This window comes from Oncorhynchus mykiss, chromosome 21, assembly GCF_013265735.2.
Source record: "Oncorhynchus mykiss isolate Arlee chromosome 21, USDA_OmykA_1.1, whole genome shotgun sequence".
Lineage (NCBI taxonomy): Eukaryota > Metazoa > Chordata > Actinopteri > Salmoniformes > Salmonidae > Oncorhynchus > Oncorhynchus mykiss.
Window position 1 is genome coordinate 62,156,813 of NC_048585.1, and position 18,642 is coordinate 62,175,454.

The 18,642-nt window shown below is 41.7% G+C and overlaps 1 protein-coding gene across 1 annotated transcript in view; it reads right to left on the bottom strand.

The window, feature by feature from the left end:
• lratb.1 (lecithin retinol acyltransferase b, tandem duplicate 1) overlaps window positions 1-18,642 on the bottom strand; it is a 60,784-nt gene that overhangs the window by 1,845 nt on the left and 40,297 nt on the right. Inside the window, exons 15-18 of the mRNA XM_036958356.1 lie at window positions 7,914-7,965; window positions 7,603-7,705; window positions 7,209-7,292; window positions 1,732-1,849 (exon numbers count right to left, since the gene is read on the bottom strand). Coding sequence (XP_036814251.1) covers window positions 1,732-1,849; window positions 7,209-7,292; window positions 7,603-7,705; window positions 7,914-7,965 — 357 coding nt within the window. The remainder of the gene's footprint in view (window positions 1-1,731; window positions 1,850-7,208; window positions 7,293-7,602; window positions 7,706-7,913; window positions 7,966-18,642) is intronic.

Sequence of the window (18,642 nt, forward strand, 5' to 3'; positions counted from 1 at the left end):
TCACCCCCCCCTCTCTCCAGTAATACCATGGTCACCCCCCCCCCCTCTCTCCAGTAATACCATGGTCACCCCCTCCCCCCCTCTCTCCAGTAACACCATGGTCACCCCCCCCTCTCTCCAGTAACACCATGGTCACCCCCCCCTCTCTCCAGTAATACCATGGTCATCCCCCCTCTCTCCAGTAATACCATGGTCATCCCCCTCTCTCCAGTAATACCATGGTCACCCCCCCTCTCCAGTAATACCATGGTCACCCCCCCCCCTCTCTCCAGTAATACCATGGTCACCCCCCCTCTCTCCAGTAATACCATGGTCACCCCCTCCCCCCCTCTCTCCAGTAACACCATGGTCACCCCCCCCTCTCTCCAGTAATACCATGGTCACCACCCCCCACCTCTCTCTAGTAACACCATGGTCACCCCCCCTCTCTCCAGTAACACCATGGTCACCCCCCCCCCTCTCTCCAGTAATACCATGGTCATCCCCCCTCTCTCCAGTAATACCATGGTCATCCCCCTCTCTCCAGTAATACCATGGTCATCCCCCTCTCTCCAGTAATACCATGGTCACCCCCCTCTCTCCAGTAATACCATGGTCATCCCCCTCTCTCCAGTAATACCATGGTCATCCCCCTCTCTCCAGTAATACTATTGTCACCCCCCTCTCTCCAGTAATACCATGGTCACCCCGCCCCCCAGTCTCCAGTAATGCCATGGTCATCCCCCTCTCTCCAGTAATACCATGGTCATCCCCCCCTCTCTCCAGTAATACCATGGTCATCCCCCCAGTCTCCAGTAATACCGTGGTCATCCCCCCCTCTCTCCAGTAATACCATGGTCACCCCGCCCCCCAGTCTCCAGTAATGCCATGGTCATCCCCCTCTCTCCAGTAATACCATGGTCATCCCCGCCTCTCTCCAGTAATACCATGGTCATTAACCCCAGTCTCCAGTAATACCATGGTCATCCCCCCCTCTCTCCAGTAATACCATGGTCATCTGACCCCCTCTCTAGTAATACCATGGTCACCCCCCCCCTCTCCAGTAATACCATGGTCACTCCCCCTCTCTCCAGTAATACCATGGTCATCCCCCCAGTCTCCAGTAATACCATGGTCATCCCACTCTCTCCAGTAATACCATGGTCATCCCCCCAGTCTCCAGTAATACCATGGTCATCCCACTCTCTCCAGTAATACCATGGTCATCCCCCCAGTCTCCAGTAATACCATGGCCATCCCACTCTCTCCAGTAATACCATGGTCATCCCCCCAGTCTCCAGTAATACCATGGTCATTCCCCAGTCTCCAGTAATACCATGGTCACCCCACCTCTCTCCAGTAATACCATGGTCACCCCCCCCCCAGTCTCCAGTAATACCATGGTCATCCCCCCAGTCTCCAGTAATACCATGGTCACCCCCCCTCTCTCCAGTAATACCATGGTCACCCCCCACCAGTCTCCAGTAATACCATGGTCATCCCCCCAGTCTCCAGTAATACCATGGTCATCCCCCTCTCTCCAGTAATACCATGGTCATCCCCCCAGTCTCCAGTAATACCATGGTCATCCCCCCAGTCTCCAGTAATACCATGGTCATCCCCCTCTCTCCAGTAATACCATGGTCATCCCCCCAGTCTCCAGTAATACCATGGTCATCCCCCCAGTCTCCAGTAATACCATGGTCATCCCCCCAGTCTCCAGTAATACCATGGTCATCCCCCCAGTCCTACCGTGTGACAGCATCATGTGTGTCTGGCTGTATGAGGTGATGGAAGTATTCCCCCACCACTGTTTCCGTCAGGTGTTTCTTCAAGTAGGGGAAGTAAAGGGGGTGGCGTGATATCACACCTGAGGGGGAAGAGACCATTAATATCACACCTGAGGGGGAAGAGAGACCATTAATATCACACCTGAAGGGAGAGAGACCATTAATATCACACCTGAGGGGGGAGAGACCATTAATATCACACCTGAGGAGAGAGAGCATTAATATCACACCTGAAGGGGGAGAGACCATTAATATCACACCTGAGGGGGGAGAGACCATTAATATCACACCTGAGGGGGGAGAGCATTAATATCACACCTGAAGGGGGAGAGACCATTAATATCACACCTGAGGGGGGAGAGACCATTAATATCACACCTGAGGGGGGAGAGACCATTAATATCACACCTGAGGGTGGAGAGACCATTAATATCACACCTGAGGGGGGAGAGACCATTAATATCACACCTGAGGGGGAAGAGAGACCATTAATATCACACCTGAGGGGGGAGAGAGACCATTAATATCACACCTGAGGGGGGAGAGACCATTAATATCACACCTGAGAAGAGAGAGAGCATTAATATCACACCTGAAGGGGGAGAGACCATTAATATCACACCTGAGTGGGGAGAGAGAGACCATTAATATCACACCTGTGATGGGAAAGACCATTAATATCACATCTGAGGGGGAGAGAGAACATTAATATCACACCTGAGGGGGGAGAGAGACCATTAATATCACACCTGAGGGGGGAGAGAGCATTAATATCACACCTGAGGAGAGAGAGACCATTAATATCACACCTGAGGGGACAGAGAGACCATTAATATCACACCTGAGGGGGAAGAGAGACCATTAATATCACACCTGAGGGGGGAGAGACCATTAATATCACACCTGAGAAGAGAGAGAGCATTAATATCACACCTGAAGGGGGAGACACCATTAATATCACACCTGAGGGGGGAGAGAGACCATTAATATCACACCTGAGGGGGGAGACACCATTAATATCACACCTGAGGGGGGAGAGAGACCATTAATATCACACCTGAGGGGGGAGAGACCATTGATATCACACCTGAGGGGGGAGAGACCATTAATATCACACCTGAGGAGAGAGAGCATTAATATCACACCTGAAGGGGGAGAGACCATTAATATCACACCTGAGGGGGGAGAGAGAGACCATTAATATCACACCTGTGATGGGAAAGACCATTAATATCACACCTGAGGGGGAGAGAGACCATTAATATCACACCTGAGGGGGGAGAGAGACCATTAATATCACACCTGAAGGGAGAGAGACCATTAATATCACACCTGAGGGGGGGGGGACCATTAATATCACACCTGAGGGGGAAGGGAGACCATTAATATCACACCTGTGATGGGAAAGACCATTAATATCACACCTGAGGGGGAGAGAGACCATTAATATCACACCTGAGGGGGAAGGGAGACCATTAATATCACACCTGAGGGGGAAGAGAGACCATTAATATCACACCTGAGGGGGGAGACACCATTAATATCACACCTGAGGGGGGAGAGAGACCATTAATATCACACCTGAGGGGGGAGAGAGACCATTGATATCACACCTGAGGGGGGAGAGAGACCATTAATATCACACCTGAGGGGGGAGAGAGCATTAATATCACACCTGAGGAGAGAGAGACCATTAATATCACACCTGAGGGGACAGAGAGACCATTAATATCACACCTGAGGGGGAAGAGAGACCATTAATATCACACCTGAGGGAGGAGACACCATTAATATCACACCTGAGGGGGGAGAGAGACCATTAATATCACACCTGAGGGGGGAGAGACCATTGATATCACACCTGAGGGGGGAGAGACCATTAATATCACACCTGAGGAGAGAGAGCATTAATATCACACCTGAAGGGGGAGAGACCATTAATATCACACCTGAGGGGGGAGAGAGAGACCATTAATATCACACCTGTGATGGGAAAGACCATTAATATCACACCTGAGGGGGAGAGAGACCATTAATATCACACCTGAGGGGGGAGAGAGACCATTAATATCACACCTGAAGGGAGAGAGACCATTAATATCACACCTGAGGGGGGGGGGACCATTAATATCACACCTGAGGGGGAAGGGAGACCATTAATATCACACCTGTGATGGGAAAGACCATTAATATCACACCTGAGGGGGAGAGAGACCATTAATATCACACCTGAGGGGGAAGGGAGACCATTAATATCACACCTGAGGGGGAAGAGAGACCATTAATATCACACCTGAGGGGGGAGACACCATTAATATCACACCTGAGGGGGGAGAGAGACCATTAATATCACACCTGAGGGGGGAGAGAGACCATTGATATCACACCTGAGGGGGGAGAGAGACCATTAATATCACACCTGAGGGGAGAGAGAGACCATTAATATCACACCTGAGGGGGGAGAGACCATTAATATCACACCTGAGGGGGGAGAGACCATTAATATCACACCTGAGGGGGGAGAGACCATTAATATCACACCTGAGGGGGGAGAGAGTCCATTAATATCACACCTGGGGGGGGGGAGACCATTAATATCACACCTGAGGGGGGAGAGACCATTAATATCACACCTGAGGGGGGGAGAGACCATTAATATCACACCTGAGGGGGGGGGAGACCATTAATATCACACCTGAGGGGGAAGGGAGACCATTAATATCACACCTGTGATGGGAAAGACCATTAATATCACACCTGACGGGGAGAGAGACCATTAATATCACACCAGAGGGGGAAGGGAGACCATTAATATCACACCTGAGGGGGAAGAGAGACCATTAATATCACACCTGAGGGGGGAGACACCATTAATATCACACCTGAGGGGGGAGAGAGACCATTAATATCACACCTGAGGGGGGAGAGAGACCATTGATATCACACCTGAGGGGGGAGAGAGACCATTAATATCACACCTGAGGGGAGAGAGAGACCATTAATATCACACCTGAGGGGGGAGAGACCATTAATATCACACCTGAGGGGGGAGAGACCATTAATATCACACCTGAGGGGGGAGAGACCATTAATATCACACCTGAGGGGGGAGAGAGTCCATTAATATCACACCTGGGGGGAGAGACCATTAATATCACACCTGAGGGGGGAGAGACCATTAATATCACACCTGAGGGGGGGAGAGACCATTAATATCACACCTGAGGGGGGAGAGACCATTAATATCACACCTGAGGGGGGGAGAGACCATTAATATCACACCTGAGGGGGGAGAGACCATTAATATCACACCTGAGGGGAGAGAGAGACCATTAATATCACACCTGAGGGGGAGAGAGACCATTAATATCACACCTGAGGGGGGAGAGACCATAAATATCACACCTGAGGGGGGAGAGACCATTAATATCACACCTGAGGGGGAAGAGAGACCATTAATATCACACCTGAGGGGGGAGAGACCATTAATATCACACCTGAGGAGAGAGAGCATTAATATCACACCTGAAGGGGGAGAGACCATTAATATCACACCTGAGGGGGGAGAGAGAGACCATTAATATCACACCTGTGATGGGAAAGACCATTAATATCACACCTGAGGGGGAGAGAGACCATTAATATCACACCTGAGGGGGGAGAGAGATCATTAATATCACACCTGAGGGGACAGAGGGACCATTAATATCACACCTGAGGGGGGAGAGACCATTAATATCACACCTGAGGGGGGAGACACCATTAATATCACACCTGAGGGGGGAGAGAGACCATTGATATCACACCTGAGGGGGGAGAGAGACCATTACCATCACACCTGAGGGGGGAGGGAGACCATTAATATCACACCTGAGGGGAGAGAGAGACCATTAATATCACACCTGAGGGGAGAGAGAGACCATTAATATCACACCTGAGGGGGGAGAGAGACCATTAATATCACACCTGAGGGGGGAGAGAGACCATTAATATCACACTTGAGGGGGGAGAGACCATTAATATCACACCTGAGGGGGGAGAGAGACCATTAATATCACACCTGAGGGGGGGAGAGACCATTAATATCACACCTGAGGGGAGAGAGAGACCATTAATATCACACCTGAGGGGAGAGAGAGACCATTAATATCACACCTGAGGGGGGAGAGACCATTAATATCACACCTGAGGGGGGAGAGAGTCCATTAATATCACACCTGGGGGGAGAGACCATTAATATCACACCTGAGGGGGGAGAGACCATTAATATCACACCTGAGGGGGGGAGAGACCATTAATATCACACCTGAGGGGGGAGAGACCATTAATATCACACCTGAGGGGGGGAGAGACCATTAATATCACACCTGAGGGGGGAGAGACCATTAATATCACACCTGAGGGGAGAGAGAGACCATTAATATCACACCTGAGGGGGGAGAGACCATTAATATCAACATTCAATGATCCTCTACTGTACTGTGAATTAGTCATATACGAGACATCCTCCAGCTGAACTATACAGGACACGAGACATCCTCCAGCTGAACTATACAGGACACGAGACATCCTCCAGCTGTACTATACAGGACACGAGACATCCTCCAGCTGTACTATACAGGACACGAGACATCCTCCAGCTGTACTATACAGGACACGAGACATCCTCCAGCTGTACTATACAGGACACGAGACATCCTCCAGCTGTACTATACAGGACACGAGACATCCTCCAGCTGTACTATACAGGACACGAGACATCCTCCAGCTGAACTATACAGGACACGAGACATCCTCCAGCTGTACTATACAGGACACGAGACATCCTCCAGCTGTACTATACAGGACACGAGACATCCTCCAGCTGAACTATACAGGACACGAGACATCCTCCAGCTGTACTATACAGGACACGAGACATCCTCCAGCTGAACTATACAGGACACGAGACATCCTCCAGCTGTACTATACAGGACACGAGACATCCTCCAGCTGTACTATACAGGACACGAGACATCCTCCAGCTGTACTATACAGGACACGAGACATCCTCCAGCTGTACTATACAGGACACGAGACATCCTCCAGCTGAACTATACAGGACACGAGACATCCTCCAGCTGTACTATACAGGACACGAGACATCCTCCAGCTGTACTATACAGGACACGAGACATCCTCCAGCTGTACTATACAGGACACGAGACATCCTCCAGCTGTACTATACAGGACACGAGACATCCTCCAGCTGAACTATACAGGACACGAGACATCCTCCAGCTGTACTATACAGGACACGAGACATCCTCCAGCTGTACTATACAGGACACGAGACATCCTCCAGCTGAACTATACAGGACACGAGACATCCTCCAGCTGTACTATACAGGACACGAGACATATAGCTGTACTATACAGTTTTTGTACAGTGAGTCTTACCGATGTTACTAGAGTCTCCCTTGTCTCCACTCCTGGTGTAGGCCAACTCCTCCAGCCTGTAGGAGTGGGGACCACTGGGCAGATCTGGAGAGAGAGAGAGAACAGTGAGAGAAGGAAAGATAAGCAGGAACGGGAGAAGGGTCAGACCAGCATTCTGATTCTGATGACTCTGATTTTTCATAATGAACCAGCCTCTCTCTTCATTCATGGAGGAACCAGAGTGTTCCTATCTACAGAGGGGTAGGTAATCAATTAGTGTAGTGTGTAGAGGACTGGGGGGGTTGAGTATTGTGTAGAGGACTGGGGGGGTTGAGTAGTGTGTAGAGGACTGGGGGGGTTGAGTAGTGTGTAGAGGACTAGGAGGGGGTTGTGTGGAGACCAGGTGATGGCGTACCTGCGACAGGTACAGCTTTCTCCTCCGCTGGGGGCGGAGCCTCAGAGTCTGACTCCGCCCCAGTGTGCGTCTCGGCGTGCTCTCCACCAATGTGCACGTCCACCTGCAGTGATGTCATCGGTAAACAATGAATTAATTAATACATCAACCAATGAATCAAATCAGTTGAAGTCTATCGGCCATTCAATCTACACTAACCGCAAATACATGATCCGCTTCGATCAATAAATCAACCCATTAATTAATATACCAGCAAATCTATCAATTCATCTGATCAGTATCAATGAGGAGTAATATTGCGATGACTTTACCTTCAGCTGAGACTTTGAATGCATGAAGAAGAAAGGTTTCAGAACCGGAGAGCTGGAAAAGTAATCATGAAAACAATCATGAAATAACAATCATGAAAAGACCCCCCCCAAAAAAACAGGATTATTTTGTGTGTGAGAGAAAGGCTGTGTGGCAGTCAGGACATTATGCCAGCCGGTTATTGACATGCCAAAAGACAGCCGGTCTCACGGTAATTGACCGTTAATCAACATAAACATAGTTATCATCTCCAGGTCTCCACACATACAGCCTAAAAGCCACTGATCCAGACCTTTGTAACATCTACAATTTTAAAAAGCCTAATAAATCCATGTAATATAGTCTACCTACACCATCCCAATAAATCCATGTAATATAGCCTACACCATCCCAATAAATCCATGTAATATAGTCTACACCATCCCAATAAATCCATGTAATATAGCCTACCTACACCATCCCAATAAATCCATGTAATATAGCCTACACCATCCCAATAAATCCATGTAATATAGCCTACACCATCCCAATAAATCCATGTAATATAGCCTACACCATCACAATAAATCCATGTAATATAGTCTACACCATCACAATAAATCCATGTAATATAGCCTACACCATCCCAATAAATCCATGTAATATAGCCTACACCATCACAATAAATCCATGTAATATAGTCTACACCATCACAATAAATCCATGTAATATAGCCTACCTACACCATCACAATAAATCCATTTAATATAGCCTAACACCATCACAATAAATCCATGTAATATAGTCTACACCATTACAATAAATCCATGTAATATAGTCTACACCATCCCAATAAATCCATGTAATATAGTCTACACCATTACAATAAATCCATGTAATATAGTCTACACCATCCCAATAAATCCATGTAATATAGTCTACACCATCCCAATAAATCCATGTAATATAGTCTACACCATTACAATAAATCCATGTAATATAGTCTACACCATTACAATAAATCCATGTAATATAGCCTACACCATCCCAATAAATCCATTTAATATAGCCTACACCATCACAATAAATCCATGTAATATAGTCTACACCATCACAATAAATCCATGTAATATAGCCTACACCATCCCAATAAATCCATGTAATATAGCCTACACCATCACAATAAATCCATGTAATATAGTCTACACCATCACAATAAATCCATGTAATATAGCCTACACCATCACAATAAATCCATGTAATATAGTCTACACCATTACAATAAATCCATGTAATATAGCCTACACCATCACAATAAATCCATGTAATATAGTCTACACCATCCCAATAAATCCATGTAATATAGTCTACACCATCCCAATAAATCCATGTAATATAGCCTACACCATCCCAATAAATCCATGTAATATAGTCTACACCATCCCAATAAATCCATGTAATATAGTCTACACCATCCCAATAAATCCATGTAATATAGCCTAACACCATCCCAATAAATCCATGTAATATAGTCTACACCATCCCAATAAATCCATGTAATATAGCCTACACCATCCCAATAAATCCATATAATATAGCCTACACCATCCCAATAAATCCATATAATATAGTCTACACCATCCCAATAAATCCATGTAATATAGTCTACACCATCCCAATAAATCCATATAATATAGCCTACACCATCCCAATAAATCCATATAATATAGTCTACACCATCCCAATAAATCCATGTAATATAGCCTACACCATCCCAATAAATCCATATAATATAGTCTACACCATCCCAATAAATCCATGTAATATAGTCTACACCATCCCAATAAATCCATGTAATATAGCCTACACCATCCCAATAAATCCATATAATATAGCCTACACCATCCCAATAAATCCATGTAATATAGTCTACACCATCCCAATAAATCCATGTAATATAGCCTACCTACACCATCACAATAAATCCATGTAATATAGCCTACACCATCCCAATAAATCCATGTAATATAGCCTACACCATCCCAATAAATCCATGTAATATGGCCTACACCATCCCAATAAATCCATGTAATATAGCCTACACCATCCCAATAAATCCATGTAATATAGTCTACACCATCCCAATAAATCCATGTAATATAGTCTACACCATCCCAATAAATCCATGTAATATAGTCTACCTACACCATCACAATAAATCCATGTAATATAGTCTACACCATCCCAATAAATCCATGTAATATAGCCTAACACCATCCCAATAAATCCATGTAATATAGCCTACACCATCCCAATAAATCCATGTAATATAGCCTACACCATCCCAATAAATCCATGTAATATAGCCTACACCATCCCAATAAATCCATGTAATATAGTCTACACCATCACAATAAATCAATGTAATATAGCCTACACCATCACAATAAATCAATGTAATATAGCCTACACCATCCCAATAAATCCATGTAATATAGCCTACACCATCCCAATAAATCCATTTAATATAGCCTACACCATCACAATAAATCCATGTAATATAGTCTACACCATCACAATAAATCCATGTAATATAGCCTACACCATCCCAATAAATCCATGTAATATAGCCTACACCATCACAATAAATCCATGTAATATAGTCTACCTACACCATCACAATAAATCCATTTAATATAGCCTACACCATCACAATAAATCCATGTAATATAGTCTACACCATCACAATAAATCCATGTAATATAGCCTACACCATCCCAATAAATCCATGTAATATAGCCTACACCATCACAATAAATCCATGTAATATAGTCTACACCATCACAATAAATCCATGTAATATAGCCTACACCATCACAATAAATCCATGTAATATAGTCTACACCATTACAATAAATCCATGTAATATAGTCTACCTACACCATCCCAATAAATCCATGTAATATAGTCTACACCATCACAATAAATCCATGTAATATAGTCTACACCATCCCAATAAATCCATGTAATATAGTCTACACCATCCCAATAAATCCATGTAATATAGTCTACACCATCACAATAAATCCATGTAATATAGTCTACCTACACCATCCCAATAAATCCATGTAATATAGTCTACACCATCACAATAAATCCATGTAATATAGTCTACACCATCCCAATAAATCCATGTAATATAGTCTACACCATCCCAATAAATCCATGTAATATAGTCTACCTACACCATCACAATAAATCCATGTAATATAGCCTACACCATCCCAATAAATCCATGTAATATAGCCTACACCATCACAATAAATCCATGTAATATAGTCTACCTACACCATCACAATAAATCCATGTAATATAGTCTACACCATCCCAATAAATCCATGTAATATAGTCTACACCATTACAATAAATCCATGTAATATAGTCTACACCATCCCAATAAATCCATGTAATATAGTCTACCTACACCATCCCAATAAATCCATGTAATATAGCCTACACCATCACAATAAATCCATGTAATATAGTCTACCTACACCATCCCAATAAATCCATGTAATATAGTCTACCTACACCATCACAATAAATCCATGTAATATAGTCTACACCATCCCAATAAATCCATGTAATATAGTCTACACCATTACAATAAATCCATGTAATATAGTCTACACCATCCCAATAAATCCATGTAATATAGTCTACCTACACAATCACAATAAATCCATGTAATATAGTCTACACCATCCCAATAAATCCATGTAATATAGTCTACACCATCCCAATAAATCCATGTAATATAGTCTACCTACACCATCACAATAAATCCATGTAATATAGTCTACACCATCACAATAAATCCATGTAATATAGTCTACACCATTACAATAAATCCATGTAATATAGTCTACACCATCCCAATAAATCCATGTAATATAGTCTACACCATCCCAATAAATCCATGTAATATAGTCTACACCATCCCAATAAATCCATGTAATATAGTCTACACCATTACAATAAATCCATGTAATATAGCCTACACCATCCCAATAAATCCATGTAATATAGTCTACACCATCCCAATAAATCCATGTAATATAGCCTAACACCATCCCAATAAATCCATGTAATATAGCCTACACCATCCCAATAAATCCATGTAATATAGTCTACACCATCACAATAAATCCATGTAATATAGCCTACACCATCCCAATAAATCCATGTAATATAGCCTACACCATCCCAATAAATCCATGTAATATAGCCTACACCATCACAATAAATCCATGTAATATAGTCTACACCATCACAATAAATCCATGTAATATAGCCTACACCATCACAATAAATCCATGTAATATAGTCTACACCATTACAATAAATCCATGTAATATAGTCTACACCATCCCAATAAATCCATGTAATATAGTCTACACCATCCCAATAAATCCATGTAATATAGTCTACACCATCCCAATAAATCCATGTAATATAGTCTACACCATTACAATAAATCCATGTAATATAGTCTACACCATCCCAATAAATCCATGTAATATAGTCTACCTACACCGTCACAATAAATCCATGTAATATAGCCTACACCATCCCAATAAATCCATGTAATATAGCCTACACCATCACAATAAATCCATGTAATATAGCCTACACCATCCCAATAAATCCATGTAATATAGCCTACACCATCCCAATAAATCCATGTAATATAGCCTACACCATCACAATAAATCCATGTAATATAGTCTACACCATTACAATAAATCCATGTAATATAGCCTACACCATCACAATAAATCCATGTAATATAGTCTACACCATCACAATAAATCCATGTAATATAGCCTACACCATCACAATAAATCCATGTAATATAGTCTACACCATTACAATAAATCCATGTAATATAGTCTACACCATCCCAATAAATCCATGTAATATAGTCTACACCATCCCAATAAATCCATGTAATATAGTCTACACCATCCCAATAAATCCATGTAATATAGTCTACACCACATATGTCAGAGTCAAGGCCCGCGGGCCACATCCGGCCCGCAAGAAGGTTTTTTACGGCCCCTGGGATGATCTTGATTTATTATTAGAACCGGCCCGCAGCAAGCCGGCAGCCCGCAGATCTTTTACACGCACCAATACTACATTTCCCACAATGCAAAGGTGACGCACCGAGCAGTAGGCTGCTTCATTTCAATATTTATTGGCACAGCAGTCGTCAGCATCACAGTAAAATTAACTTTCAGATACCCATCAAAAATGGCAAAACGGAAGGTGGATACTGAGAACCGGGGGTTTCAAACAAGGTGGGAGTCGGAGTATATGTTCACGAAGGTAGCTGGAAAACCTGTGTGTCTTCTGTGTGGAGAAAGTGTGGCGGTACTGAAAGAGTATAATCTGAGACGACATTATGAAACGAAACACGCGGACAAAAACAAGAATATGGACATGGAACAAAGGCTACAAAAGGCCAGTTTTATTTTGGCAGAAGAGATCGCTAAATCAGCCCGGCCATTTACGGAGGGGGATTTCATCAAAAACTGCATGATTAAAGTTTGTGACGAAGTTTGACCAGAAAAAAGGCAACTCTTTTTAAATGTGAGTCTGAGCAGAAACACCATTGCCGAGAGAGTAGACCAGTTGTCCATCAATCTAAAAGAGCAGCTTGTGAAAAAGGGAAAAGATTTTATTGCATATTCCTTGGCTGTGGATGAGAGCACCGACATTTCTGACATTGCCCAGTTGTCAATTTTCATCCGCGGAGTGGACTCCAACCTAAGCGTGACAGAGGAGTTTTTGGCTTTACGTCCTATGCATGGCACAACTACGGGGCATGATTTGTATGAAGAGGTGTCAAGATGTGTAAATGAGATGGAGCTGCCTTGGGAAAAACTCGTGGGTTTGACAACCGACGGAGCACCTGCGATGTGTGGACACAGGAGCGGACTGGTGGCGAAGATACGGGAAAAGATGCAAGAGGAAAACGCGACAGGTGAGCTGACAGCTTATCATTGTATCATACACCAGGAAGCGTTGTGCGGTAAAGCCTTGAAAATGGAGCATGTAATGAGCATCATCACGCGCACAGTTAACTTTATCAGAGCCAAAGGTTTGAATCACCGCCAGTTCAAGGCATTTCTGACGGAGTTAGAAACGGAGCATGGTGATTTGCCTTATCACACAGAGGTGCGATGGCTAAGCCAGGGAAAGGTGCTTCAAAGATGTTTCGAGCTTCGTGAGGAGATTTGTCTGTTCTTGGACAGCAAAGGGAAAGACACAACACAACTCCGAGACGAAATGTTTCTGTGTGAAATGGCTTTTCTGTGTGACATTACGAGTCATCTGAATGCAATAAACTTGCAGCTGCAGGGTCGGGATCGTGTCATCTCTGATATGTACAGTACAGTGAAGGCATTTAAAACCAAACTGACTCTGTGGGAGACGCAGATGCGGAAAGAAAGTTTGAGCCACTTTCCCAGCTGCCAGACCATGAAAGAGAAGCTCTCTACCAGTGCGTTCCCGAGCACACAGTTGGCTGATAAAATAGGTATGCTTGCCGCTGACTTTCGACGCCGATTTGCTGACTTTGAAGCACAAAAAAGCAGGTTGGAACTGCTCGGTAACCCATTTGCTGTTGACGTGGAAAGCTCACCACCAAACCTCCAAATGGAGTTGATTGACCTCCAATGCAATGATGCACTGAGGGCAAAATATGCGGCAGTGGGTGCTGCGGAGTTCGCCCGTTTCCTCCCCGGCACAATGCCCCAGCTGCGCATCCAGGCTGCTCAAACGTTGTCTATGTTTGGCAGCACATACCTGTGTGAACAACTGTTTTCTTTGATGAACCTGAACAAAACATCACACAGAAGTCGACTTACTGCTGAACACCTCCACTCAATTCTGAGGATTTCTTCAGCTCAGAGCCTTACCCCGAACATTGATGAACTTGTGGAAAAGATGGGACACCACCAAGTATCACCCTCAACCTCAAACAAGTGAACATTACTGTGCAATCACATATTTAGAGTTTTTACTCAGTTCAAGTTTAAAAGTTAAAATTTAATATTTGTTTTCACTGCATGTTACTTCTCCTTAAACAAAGTGTTGTTTTTGATTAATAGATTTTTGCACTTTATTTTTTTGTATTTCAATCCAATTATATTTTAAAAATATTTCAGTTGAGTGGATGATAGAAAATTGCTATTATTGTTTTTTCTTTGAAGTAAATTTAGCCCACTTTTGCTAAAATAGAAAATATAGTCTACTGATGGTGCCTTGAATACCGGTTTCTTTCATTTAATGTTCATGTTATGGGGATATTTATATAAAGGAAATTTGTCTTTTGTGTCTGTTGAAAATTAAAGATTACTGACAGAGCCATAAGAAAATATTGCTTTATTTATCTGATCATATTGTAATATATTTGTTAGGTTTTCAGTAGGTTCAATTAGGTTCACTAGACTATATGCGTCATTTAAAAAATTTTCAATGAACATTCGAACAGTCCGGCCCTCGTCTTGTAGCTGATTTTTTTATTTGGCCCTCCGTCCATTTGACTTTGACACCCCTGGTCTACACCATTACAATAAATCCATGTAATATAGTCTACACCATCCCAATAAATCCATGTAATATAGTCTACCTACACCATCACAATAAATCCATGTAATATAGCCTACACCATCCCAATAAATCCATGTAATATAGCCTACACCATCACAATAAATCCATGTAATATAGCCTACACCATCCCAATAAATCCATGTAATATAGCCTACACCATCACAATAAATCCATGTAATATAGTCTACCTACACCATCCCAATAAATCCATGTAATATAGTCTACACCATCACAATAAATCCATGTAATATAGTCTACCTAAACCATCACAATAAATCCATGTAATATAGTCTACACCATCCCAATAAATCCATGTAATATAGCCTAACACCATCCCAATAAATCCATGTAATATAGCCTACACCATCCCAATAAATCCATGTAATATAGTCTACACCATTACAATAAATCCATGTAATATAGCCTAACACCATCCCAATAAATCCATGTAATATAGTCTACACCATCCCAATAAATCCATGTAATATAGCCTACACCATCCCAATAAATCCATGTAATATAGCCTACACCATCCCAATAAATCCATGTAATATAGTCTACACCATCACAATAAATCCATGTAATATAGCCTACACCATCCCAATAAATCCATGTAATATAGCCTACACCATCCCAATAAATCCATTTAATACAGCCTACACCATCACAATAAATCCATTTAATATAGTCTACACCATCACAATAAATCCATGTAATATAGCCTACACCATCCCAATAAATCCATGTAATATAGCCTACACCATCACAATAAATCCATGTAATATAGTCTACACCATCACAATAAATCCATGTAATATAGCCTACACCATCACAATAAATCCATGTAATATAGTCTACACCATTACAATAAATCCATGTAATATAGTCTACACCATCCCAATAAATCCATGTAATATAGTCTACACCATCCCAATAAATCCATGTAATATAGTCTACACCATCCCAATAAATCCATGTAATATAGTCTACACCATTACAATAAATCCATGTAATATAGTCTACACCATCCCAATAAATCCATGTAATATAGTCTACCTACACCATCACAATAAATCCATGTAATATAGCCTACACCATCCCAATAAATCCATGTAATATAGCCTACACCATCACAATAAATCCATGTAATATAGCCTACACCATCACAATAAATCCATGTAATATAGTCTACCTACACCATCCCAATAAATCCATGTAATATAGTCTACCTACACCATCACAATAAATCCATGTAATATAGTCTACACCATCCCAATAAATCCATGTAATATAGTCTACACCATCCCAATAAATCCATGTAATATAGCCTAACACCATCCCAATAAATCCATGTAATATAGCCTACACCATCCCAATAAATCCATGTAATATAGTCTACACCATCCCAATAAATCCATGTAATATAGTCTACACCATCCCAATAAATCCATGTAATATAGTCTACACCATCCCAATAAATCCATGTAATATAGTCTACACCATCACAATAAATCCATTTAATATAGCCTAACACCATCCCAATAAATCCATTTAATATAGCCTAACACCATCCCAATAAATCCATGTAATATAGCCTACACCATCCCAATAAATCCATGTAATATAGTCTACCTACACCATCACAATAAATCCATGTAATATAGTCTACACCATCCCAATAAATCCATGTAATATAGTCTACACCATTACAATAAATCCATGTAATATAGTCTACACCATCCCAATAAATCCATGTAATATAGTCTACACCATCACAATAAATCCATTTAATATAGCCTAACACCATCACAATAAATCCATGTAATATAGTCTACACCATCCCAATAAATCCATGTAATATAGTCTACACCATCCCAATAAATCCATGTAATATAGTCTACACCATCCCAATAAATCCATGTAATATAGTCTACACCATCCCAATAAATCCATGTAATATAGTCTACACCATCCCAATAAATCCATGTAATATAGCCTACACCATCACAATAAATCCATGTAATATAGTCTACCTACACCATCCCAATAAATCCATGTAATATAGTCTACACCATCCCAATAAATCCATGTAATATAGCCTAACACCATCCCAATAAATCAATGTAATATAGCCTACACCATCCCAATAAATCCATGTAATATAGCCTAACACCATCCCAATAAATCAATGTAATATAGCCTACACCATCCCAATAAATCCATGTAATATAGCCTAACACCATCCCAATAAATCCATGTAATATAGTCTACACCATCACAATAAATCCATGTAATATAGTCTACCTAAACCATCACAATAAATCCATGTAATATAGTCTACACCATCCCAATAAATCCATGTAATATAGTCTACACCATTACAATAAATCCATGTAATATAGCCTACACCATCCCAATAAATCCATGTAATATAGTCTACCTACACCATCACAATAAATCCATGTAATATAGTCTACACCATCCCAATAAATCCATGTAATATAGTCTACACCATTACAATAAATCCATGTAATATAGTCTACACCATCCCAATAAATCCATGTAATATAGTCTACACCATCACAATAAATCCATTTAATATAGCCTAACACCATCACAATAAATCCATGTAATATAGTCTACACCATCCCAATAAATCCATGTAATATAGTCTACACCATTACAATAAATCCATGTAATATAGTCTACACCATCCCAATAAATCCATGTAATATAGTCTACACCATCCCAATAAATCCATGTAATATAGTCTACACCATCCCAATAAATCCATGTAATATAGTCTACACCATCCCAATAAATCCATGTAATATAGCCTACACCATCACAATAAATCCATGTAATATAGTCTACCTACACCATCCCAATAAATCCATGTAATATAGTCTACACCATCCCAATAAATCCATGTAATATAGCCTAACACCATCCCAATAAATCAATGTAATATAGCCTACACCATCCCAATAAATCCATGTAATATAGCCTAACACCATCCCAATAAATCAATGTAATATAGCCTACACCATCCCAATAAATCCATGTAATATA